Source organism: Camellia sinensis, chromosome 1, assembly GCF_055761805.1.
Source record: "Camellia sinensis isolate YWXY chromosome 1, ASM5576180v1, whole genome shotgun sequence".
Taxonomy (NCBI): Eukaryota; Viridiplantae; Streptophyta; class Magnoliopsida; order Ericales; family Theaceae; genus Camellia; species Camellia sinensis.
In genome coordinates, this window is record NC_138961.1 from 158,413,517 (window position 1) to 158,425,047 (window position 11,531).

The 11,531-nt window shown below is 32.7% G+C and overlaps 1 protein-coding gene across 1 annotated transcript; it reads right to left on the minus strand.

Moving 5' to 3' along the window:
- Window positions 1-2,138: 2,138 nt before the first annotated feature.
- Window positions 2,139-4,398, minus strand: LOC145820480 (uncharacterized). The gene is made up of 4 exons (XM_082916287.1): window positions 4,230-4,398; window positions 3,450-4,127; window positions 3,027-3,100; window positions 2,139-2,981 (listed from the first exon to the last, which is right to left on the minus strand). The coding sequence occupies exons 1-4, from the start codon at window positions 4,396-4,398 to the stop codon at window positions 2,139-2,141; spliced, it is 1,764 nt and encodes a 587-aa protein (XP_082772413.1).
- Between the last annotated feature and the right edge of the window lie 7,133 nt (window positions 4,399-11,531).

Genomic DNA, 11,531 nt, shown 5'->3' on the forward strand with positions numbered 1-11,531 from the left:
TGCCTGAAGCAATGAAAGCAAGATACCTTCTGTTCCCCATTCACCAAAATTTTCACTGGACAATACTTGTCCTTGACATTGAAGAAGCTTCATGGAAATTCTATAATTCGATGAGACCAAGGGGAGCACTGCCTAAAGATCCACACTTCAATGCTGCAAATGAAGTGGTAAAAATCTTTTCACTATCAAACTTACCATTAATCCAATACATAATATCTGATCCATGCTTAATTATACATCAAAAATTTATACATTAATATATTTATCATTCTTCAAATCCATAGTTTCTCATTAATATTTTCAACTGACTTTCTAATACAACAATTATACAAATGTAAATGTTACAGAGACAGATTATTGAAAAATACATAAAGCATGAGAACCCAACTCTCATTCACCCTGCTAAATTTGAACAGTAGACAGATAACGTCATCAACAGCCCACAGCAAGATGACACATCGTAAGTTTATCAATAACAAAACACTATTATTAAAAAAAAAAAAAGCAACAAAACCAAATTATAATATTTTGTTTTCAAAATGTTTTTGCAAGCTTGATTGCGGACTCCTTGTTTGCTACATCATAAGGCAATATGTTTCCAATAAAAACATAATGCCTACTTTTACCAAGGAAGAATGCAATCAACTGAGAGCTGATATGTTAACTGTCTTCTTGACTGACCAACAAGCTGCTCAACGACAAATGCCTGATCAAAACATTGATGACTTGCCTCTGCAATAATCAACACATCTGGAATAGAAGAAAACAAACGGACAATGTTACCTGTATTTTGATATGTTACAGTCTTACCTGTATTTTGATGATTTTGGTTCTTACTTTAATCCAATGAATATTACAATGCTTCGTTGTTACAATGTCAAAGTTATGGACAGTGCTTGGTTGTTACAATGTCAAAGTTATGGACAATGCTTGCTTGTTACAATATCAAATTTGCTTCAATGAAACATTCAGTCTTTTGTAGCCATATCGTTACCATACCTGGTTTTTTATATCAGTCTTGTTATCCAAATTTCATTCAAAAAATTGATTCTAATCTGAGTATTTGTGTTGAATTTAAAGGTTAATAACAGGTTTGGAGTCGCTATACTGATAAGTTTATTTTTTATAGTGTTTTGTTTACCCTGATAAATTTATCACTGTTTCAACAAATTTATCACTGTTAACACTGATAAATTTACCAATGTTCAAACGAAAAAACTAGCGACTCTCTCTCCCTCTCTCATTCTTTTTCCCCAATTCAAGTAAACAAAACACTATAAAAAATAATAAAAAATTTACCTAATTGAAAATTAAAACACAAGCACTATTACATTGTCCAAATTGGAAATTAAAATACTGTTACAATTTGTAGATATTCCCAACTTTGAGAATGAATGTAAGAACATGCCATGGTGATTTCTGAATAATCAAAACCATTTGATACTTCAGTTAAACAACTCAAACATCCAAAGCTAGCTTCTGAGTGACCACAAAACAGTATGCAGACTAAGAACTTGTTGCTAAACCAAATAAACATGGTAGCTGATTTAAAAAATTTTGCTTTTTAAAGCAGTTAACACAATAGATATGCAATTATGTATTCTAGAGATTTGATCTACACCTTTGTATTGTGGAAATTTTTCCTGGGAAAACTAGATATGACAGTGATAAATTTATCACTGTCATATGACTGTAGAAAAGAACATTTGCTTGGATATGACAGTGATAAATTTATCAACCATTGACATAAATGTAATAAACCATCAACTCTTCCCACACAATAAGTGATAAATTTATCATTCTTCAAAATAACAAAATTCAAGAACCACATTAATGGTACATTTATCATTCTTACAAAAAAATAATCCATCAACTTGTCCAAACCAACCAGTGATAAATTTATCACTTTATAAAACGCCAAAAAACAGCAACTGCATTTAACCCAAATCAAATAACATAAATATGTGAAACTTAATCCTGTAAAAATATCAGCAAAAAATATAATTTCTGATCAACAAATTCCTCAATCATTCAATGCGAGTACCAAAATGATACATCTTTCAAAAAATACTCAATCATTCAATGCAAGTAACACCTCTCAACTCTCAAACAAAGTAATTCAATTAAAATCAATACAACTAAAGCAAAGCTTGTTTACATGTCTTCCGATTATGAGTTCCCATCTTTCCACACCTACTGCATCTAATTCTCTTGATTTCTCCCTTAGAAGGTATTCTTTCCATTCTTGGACGTCGAGCTGGTCTCTTACAAAGAGGAGGTAAAACAACGTCATCATCAACAACTACATTTGGCTTCCACATACTAGGAACTGGATAGATAGAATGTGAATAAGAATCACAATGACTACTAACACGGTAGTAATCATCAAGAAAGCAATTCAGATCCTTCCGACTCCTCTTTATAGCACAAAAACCATGTTTGTAAGGAAAAGAATCAATTTCCCACAATCGACAAGAACAACAACGTTTCCCAATATCAACCATAACTGAATGATCCAATTGGATTTCATAAATGTCATCGCTATATTTCTTAACTATCCATGCTTTTGTATCATTAAAAGCTTCTTCCAACTTTTTCTCTGCAAAAGGACAAACAATCCGATTCCACTTATTCCCAACTTCTCTCCTTCTTGAAAATTGCTTCATTAGTTTCACCCGTATAGCATCAACAAGACTAGTTGAAAACAAATGGCGTTCATTCCTAATCCATGAATTAAAAGATTCCGCAGTATTTGTGCACATTTCACCATACCTCTTGCCTTGAAAATAAGCGTTACACCAACACTCATTAGGCAAATTCTCAAGAAACCTCTCAACACTACGACCACAATGACCCTTAAATTCTTCAAATAGCTCATTAAACAACTCAATAGTAGGAGCATATGCACATCTACTAAAAAGAGTAAGCAAATACTCTTTTGATTCACGACTCTTCACTGACAAATAAGTCTTCAAGTTTGTCTTCAAATGTATTAGACAAAAAGAATGACAAGAAAACGGAAAGACCTCAGCTAAAGCTTTCAGCAAACCTCCATGTCGATCAGTAACAAACGCAATATCCCTCTCCGGAGTCAAAATACCTAATAACTTTGACAAGAATCAATGCCAACTGTCATAACTTTCACCATCAACAATCGCAAAACATAACGGATACAAACCTACAAACAAAATATATATATATATATATACAAGTTATCAGTAACAAATTAAAAAGATTACAAAAAGAAAATCAAAACACAAAGTATATAACATATAGCACTAGCCATAGATAAATTTATCACTGTATAAATATAAAAATTTAACAAAAAGTATACAACATTAATTTATCACTAATAGATTGACCATACTCAATCATCAGCACTCTCCAGTAACAAAAATGATAGAATTATCACTATTTCAATAATAATAACACATAAACACAAAATATACCTTGGTTACCATCTTTCGCCGTAGCGGCCAATAAACAACCTTTGTGTCTTCCTTTCAAAAAAGTTCCATCAAGCATCAACACAGACCTACAATACTTGAAACCATGAATACATGCCTCAAAAGCGAAAAACAAGCATTTGAAATGTCTTCCTTTACTATCAATATCAAATTCCATATAAAAAACACTCCCCGGATTGCAAGCATTAGCGGCATCAACATACCAACGAAGATCGTCAAATGATGATGAATAGTCACCAAAAACAAGACCCCTTGCTTTTTCAACACCCATCCAAGCTCGCCGATAAGAAACTTTTGTTCCATAATAGTCCTTGAAATCACAAACCACCTCACTAACCGATGTCAAAGCCTTGTTACGAATATCACTAGAAATTAGCCCACCAATCATACTTGAAGTCATCCTAGCATGTTTAATTGTACGAAAAGAAGATCCACAAGTATGAACATCATCAAATTGTTTAATAACAAAACCTTTACTATAATTTTCCACTCTAGCATGCACGCTCCATAAACATCCCAAATCAGCCATTCTCTTACAATGAACAGTGACACGATTCTTATCATTCTTAACAAAATCAAAATTAAAACCGGAATGAATAGAATACTTTGACAACGCATCTCGAAATTCAATAACTCCTTGAGCAAACCTTTGTCCCACTCCTTTCATACAATTAACCCACCCATCGGAGAGCAAAGGTTTCCGTTGATTTGAATAAAATGAAGGCAAAAAATCAGTTTCACAAACAACACTACTACTATTACTACTACTACTACTACTACTAGCTTCACCATCACAAATCATATAACCTTCACCCAAAGAACAACACTTTACAAAAACATCAATACGATGAATATCACAAGAAAGTGCCAGTCCAACCATAACCTCCAAATCCTTTTCACTTTCTAGACCACAAGAAGAATGTCCAGCCATTGAATACGATATATTCAAAGAACTACCAACTAACTCACTCCACTTTGCACACAATTTATATACTAAATCCTTGAAATTAAATCCATCATTATACTTGATAATCAATATCATGATCAAAACACAAATTCAATCGCAACAGAAACAACAGAGTAACAACAATATCACCACAAAATCAAAATCACCAACTCAAACCAAAAAAAACCAAAACATTGAAATTGAAATCAAAATCACATACCAGTCGACCTAACTCCACAACACCACAAATCAAAAAATGTAGCTATACACCAAACGCGAAATCGCAAATAGGAAGAATCACCAAACACGCAATCGCAAATCACAAATCACGAAGATACACCAAGCGCGAAATCAGAAATCACGAAGCTCCACAAATCGCGTAATCAGAAATCACGAAGCTCCACAAATTATGAAATCAAAAATCACGAAGCTCCACAAATCGCGAAGATACAGCAGCAAATCGTGAAGTTCCACAGAAATCCAAATCACAAACACAATATTTTGATGGAAAATCCAAACAGAAAAACGCCAGAATAGAGGAGGGGTAAAACGGTACCAAAAAAAATGTCTCAGGACTTGTTGGTGCACAAGATCAAAAGTTAGGACTAAGAGGGGAATAAGTGAAAAACTCAGGACCGGCCAGTAAAAAACCCTAAAAAAAAAACAATTTGAGGCATTTGAGCCTCGATTTGTCTAGGCCCAAGCATTAGTCTCTTTGAGCAAATAGATATCGCTCTATCAATTTAAATTATTTAGTTGACAGTTAAGTTGGTGGAAAAAAATTATAATATTAATTATTAATTTTTATAATATTTTTTTATTTTTTAGTAAATAAGTTTCACTTACAGAATATTAATGTAATTCTGTCAAAAAAAAAATCCAAAAATAGATAGGAAAATAGAAAGATCACAGAATAAAATCCAAAAAAGGCATTACAATAAAATATTATTTCCAAGTTCAAAACATAATTAATTGTACCATACCAATATGATATTATTTTCTTGTCAAGTACTGTTCATTCGCATAAGCTAAAAAAGCAAACAATATTGAAAGGTAGGGAGTATAAAGAGAAATTATTTGTTGCCTTAAAGGTATTGAGTGACAATATCTCAAATTAATTTAAATTATTCATTTGTGTGAGAGAAATAACATTGGAAATCACAAATATAATTTCGTTTTATCATTGAGTTTTATAATTCCATACTTACTAAAACCTTAAAATAATTTTTCAAACACAAAATCGACCACAATAAATAATGATGGCCATGTGATCCACTGTTGAAGAGACCAAATCACTCATATTGCTCATAAATTATTCAAAAGAGAAACAAAATGTAGTACAATCTCATTTCATATGGGTTTTTTGGTTACATTTAGTGTACACTTAAATGAGCACCAATACAGTAACAATGAGACCCACCAAATGTATTAGAGACATAGAGAGATGCAACTGGAGACGAGATTTGATTGCTGCATGGCTTGACACAGTCCACATTCGCTTTGCAAGTGCTTTCGGCAAAAACACAATCACTGCTCTGTCCATCTATGGTTTTCAACACCCAAAAACCAAAAAAAAAAAAAAAAAAAATTTGTAACAACTCATTAGAAAACCTAAAATGTTTGTAACTAAAAATTACAATACAAAATCAACCCAGAACCATATAAGCTCTCACAATCATATTGTGTGATCTTTAAACTTGTGAGAACTTTACTCTTTTAATAAGAATAATATTAGGTATCATAAAAGAAATATGATGAAATAATTCATGAAAAATTTCTATCATTTGATCAGTGTATGGTGTTTTATTATATGTGTACTCCAGAGGTAAAAGCAAAAACACAATCAATGCTCTGTCCATCTATGGTTTCCAACACCAAAATAAATAAAAAAATAAAAAAATAAAATTGTAACGACTCATTGGAAAATCTAAAATGTTAGTAACTAAAAATTACAAAATCAATCCAGAACCACATAAGCTCTGACAAATTCGAATATTTTTGGTGTAATTCTGTTTGGATTTGCAAAAAATGGTTTTGAATAACTGGTTGGTTAGGAATTGTTTTGGGAATAGCATCGTAGTAGGCTTGAGAGTGTGTCTTAATCTTTTAGACAGTTTCTGGTAGAGTGGGATTCATACCCCTATCCCACCATCTCACAAAGAATACTCTTTTGAGACGTGAGATTTTATTCTGGTAATCACACTGTAAATCCCATTTCCATATCCATGGAATACTAAAACGGCTCTGATGCCATATAAAGCTGAAACAAGGTTACAGGTTTAGTACATCTATCAACGTTTTACAAGGAAATAGTCCTATACGCAATTACTGCAACACGGACCTACACCTAAACGCGACTTGGGTGACGTCCCACTAAACTAAACCCAGTCCCACCCTTACAAAGCATAAACCCAAGAATATTATTTATTTATTTTTATATATTATTAGTATTATTATTATATTAGATTTAAATTTCTTTATATATGGTCTCATGATTTACTGGGGAGGTGATGGAGGCCGATTAGCGGCCGCCAAGCGGCAGATCTCTTCTTGGATTCGTTGTTCAATTAATCTTATTTATTGATTAATAAATTCTAATTGTTGATTAATATATGGTTGTAAATACCAATCCTGTAGCTAGTTTGAGTATGAGTTACAACATGGAATATAAAATTCTAGTACTTCATGTATTTCAACAAGCAAATTCACGGACATGCATAAATATGACATAAAAGAAGAAAATACTTACAATCAGAATCTTCAATACATCATAGTTCTTCAATACTTAATTTATATATCATAAACTGAGAAAATTTACAAGAGAGGAAGAGATACACACCAAAGCACTCTGAAAGAGAAAATTTTTAAAGCTAAAAAAAACATTATGCCTCAACAAGGGTAAGGGTAAGGGTATCCCTTAAATAGAAAAACAATAATAAAGATAAGATAAGGTAGAGGATAGGTGGCATGTCCTAGATAGCCACAAGTCGACCGACCTTATCCTCATGGTTGAGTGGTTTTACTTTTGACTCAGCATCCTTATCTTCATTGAGTTGGATGAAGATAGTTGGATAAAGCTGGATAGTCCTGAGTTGGATGGCATATCAATTATCTACTTTTCTGAAAATATCTTCACTGTTGGTTGTCATTTTATACTGACATTCCTGGTGAATTTCTACTGGTAGGGGACAAAGGTTCACACTATGCCTTTTCTTTTCTTTTTTTATCTTTTTCTTTGTCAATCTTTTCTGTAATCATGCTGGTAAGTGAATCCCAAAAATCACCAAAGTTGGGTTCATCACCTACAGGGTCTTGTGACTCCCTGGTGAGAGCAGCAAATTCATTTTCATCCTGGTTTGGATCTTCTTGGTCTTGATTGCTAGTTACGGATTTCATGGAGGTGTTTTCACTGGAAATAGTTTGGAGAAATTGTTCCTTCATGAAATCCATGCTTTTGATAACTAGTTTTGTTCCTAACAAATTCGGATATTTTTGGCGTAATTTTGTTTGGATTTGCGAAAAAGGGTTTTGAATAACTGGTTGGCTAGGAATTGTTTTGGGAACAACATCCTAGTAGGCTTGAGAGTGTGTCTTAATCTTCTGGACAGTTTCTGGTAGAGTGGGATTCATACCCTTGTCCCACCATCTCACAAAGAAAACTCTTTTGAGATGTGGGATTTTATTCTGGTAATCATATTGAAAATCCCATTTCCATATCCATGGAATACTAAAACGGATGGTAAAATGAACCAAGGATTTGGTCATAGAAATATCTGTATGTCCTAGTAAATGAGAATAAGCAATTTGCCATTCATTAAAAGCTTCGCGGATGGATACTAGTAAAACTTCAAGTTGTAACCCGAATTTATCCCACCAAATGAGAAACCAATTAGGTAAATCATTTTGGAGGACGTCAGGACAAATACGGATAAACCAAGAGTGATTAGGGATGGGATTCTAGTAATAAAAAGCATAAGTAAATGCATCAATATAGTTCCAATAACTATAACGAGTTTCCCTATTACGAATATCAAGCTGACGAGTAGTGTGCGGATGAATGCCCAATGTAGAAATGGGCATGATATTGCGGATTATCGTTTTACTGAATTGGATGGGACTAGCAGTCTTGGAAGGATCATGTAGAGTATGCTCGATTTCCATGGCAGTAGTCTCAATGAGTATCTGTTCATATATATATCGGTACTGGTCAAAATGTAGAGGAAATTGTTGTGTCGTAAGATAACGACGTTTAATTTCTCATGGATCAGTCATCCATTTTTCATCTGCTGGTTCGATATAAAGAACTGTTTCTTCAGTAATACTGTTAGGAATGTACTGTTTAGGAGTAAGGAGGACATCCTTAGCAGATTGACTAAAGGATTCCCTTAAATTACTATTAGAGGCTTGTAGCCGTGGAAATTCTATTGTATGTGGATCCTGGTAAGGATTGTCCTTGCGTCGGCCCCAAGGATTTGGGCCACGGCTACCTCTATTGGTCATGATCCCTGCAAATATTCTCGGGTTAAAAAGTCTGGTAAAGAGTTCTGTTCACCTTTGATATATTCAATATCAAAGTCAAATGCTGATAATGCACTCTGCCAATTTGTAAATATATGTTTATGAGCAAGATTAAGAACATCTTTTTTAAATATCTGTTTAGCTACGGAACAATCAACACGAATTAAAAATTGTTGATTTAATAAATCATCCTGAAATTTTAAGACACATTTAACAATTTCTGAACATTCTTGTTTAATTGTTGGATAATTTAAAGCAGCTTTAGTCTAGTTTCCTGATGTAAATCTTAGTAATTCTTCTTTTTGACTGGTAGGGTTAAACTGTTTTAGAATACCTCCATAACCATAGTTAGAGGCGTTAGTTTCCACTTTTTCTTCCATTCTGGATTTGGTAAAGCAAGAAAGGGGAGTTGTTTTACTTTAGTTTTAATTTTTTGTACTGCAGCAGTGTGTGCATCCGTCCACGGAGAAGGATTTTTCTTTAATCTAGTGTAGAAGATAGCAGCATCTTGGGATAACTAATGATAGTAGTCTTTAATATAATTTAGACTACCAAGAAATCTCTGTAATTGAGTTTTATCTTTTATTTCATCTGAAAATTTAGAACCAAACTCTATGCTTTGGTCAATTGATATAATAGGTCCATTATGACTATTATGACCAAAAAAATGTACAGTTGTTTGAAAAAGTTTCATTTTTGCTATAGATTTGACTAAACCATTTCTGATAATAACATGCTTAAAAATATTAAGATGTTTAAAATGCTGGTCGATTGACGAGGAGAAAATAAGAACATCATCAATATAACAGATAGAAAATTCTGTATAATGAGTAAATATATCATTTATAATATACTAGAATTCTGATGGTGCATTTTTTAAACCAAAGGGCATAAAATTCTATTCATAATGCCCAAAAGGTACAATAAAAGCAGTTTTATACCTATCTTGTTCTACAATTTGTACTTGCCAATATCCTGATTTTACGTCAAATTAGAAAATATGACTGCATCCTATAGCCTATCAAGAAGATCTTTTTTATTCGGTATGAGATATTTGATCCATTTTAGGGTAGCATTAAGAGGTTTATTATTAATAACTAACCTTGGCACACCTCTTTCAATTTCTGCATTTTTAAATGTTGTACAACTCCAAGGAGAATTGCTTGTTCTAATCAACTTCTTTTGAAGAAGATTTTGAATTTCTATTTTGCACATTTCTAAGTATTCATTTTTTCATTTGACTAGGGCGAGCTCTGGTTAGGATGAATCGTTCATTAAAGTCTGGTTCGTACGGAAGAGAAATTATGTGTTTCTTTCTTTCCCAAAAAGCATTAGGAACATCACTACAAATTTCTGTTGGGAATTCTTTTTCAAGTAATTTAATTTTATTCTGTAGAGACAACTGTTGTAATCTTTGCTCAATAGTGAGGAAATTAACTTCCGTTTGAAGAAAATTAATGTGTTTTTCTTTGAAATTAACTAGATCTTTGATTTGATCTAATTCTTTGGTATAAGATTCTGTTATGAATTCAAAGATAATAGGTTGATTACTGATGGTTGTGTGAATGCCTATGGAATTTATCTTGGTGATAGGCATTAGTAAACACAGAAATGGAGTCCCTAAGATAATGCTTTGAGACATGTTTCTGATAAGAACAAAGGCAGTGGGAAGACATATACCTTGATTACAGATGAAAGCTTGTAGTACTTTGAATTTAATTTCATAGAATTACCACTTGCACTGGTTAATGATTGGGTGGTTTTCTGGAAATATTTAGTAGGAATTAATTCTTCTTGAATACAGTTCATGTCAGCACCACTATCAATAAAGGCGATGGCATCTTTAATAATAAAATCAGGTTTTATTATAAAAGTGATTCTGATATACCATTTCTGGAAAATAATTTGATTCATGAGCATTAAATACTAATTCTCTGGTTTATCGTGACTTTCTTTTTGTTCTGAAGTTTGTCCTTTATATTTAAGTTGGCTGTTAATCTTTTTAATATCATTAAGAATAGATTGGTTGGTTGTTTAAAGGTGTTTTACTTCTATTTTTAATACATTAATTTCCATTTTTAAATCTTGGATAGTTATTAGCTTTTCAATTGATTGAGAAACTTTGCATGCGGTTAAGAACTTCTTTTATGCTGTAATGTTCAATTGGAATTATTTCTTCTGTTTTCTAATTCTGATAACATATTTCTAAGAATTTTAGTTTCATTTTTGGATCCTTAATCTGGTTTGCGAAGTCTAACATAGACTTTTGGTCATCAGTTAAAACGTTGAGGCTGGGCCCTCATAAGTCTAAACCATTCATTTCAACTATTGTTTTCCAATAATTTGCTTCGGTTAAAGCATCCAGAGCATTTGTTTTACTGGTCTTACAAGAACATTGTGCTGGATTATCTGAGTCAGAACTAGACTCAGATGGAGAATAAATTTTTGCTAATCCATCCTCTGAGTTAGATGTACTATCTGTACTAGAAAGGGTTTGCAAAATCTGTTGTTGAAGTTGCTCATCCAAGGACATCTCATTAAGTTTCTGTTTCAATTTAGCTCTACATTTATTTGCATAATATCCTGTTGTTCCACACTTA

What these genes read in the sequence shown, in the direction of transcription:
- LOC145820480 (XM_082916287.1), bottom strand. Translation starts at nt 4,398, where the DNA reads ATGGCTGGACATTCTTCTTGTGGTCTAGAAAGTGAAAAGGATTTGGAG. An exon ending in TAGTAGTAGTAGTAGTAGTA is followed by an intron (nt 4,128 to 4,229) that starts GTAATAGTAGTA and finishes ATTGTATGAAAG; the next exon opens with GAGTGGGACAAAGGTTTGCT. An exon ending in GGCGAAAGATGGTAACCAAG is followed by an intron (nt 3,101 to 3,449) that starts GTATATTTTGTG and finishes CAAAGTTATTAG; the next exon opens with GTATTTTGACTCCGGAGAGG.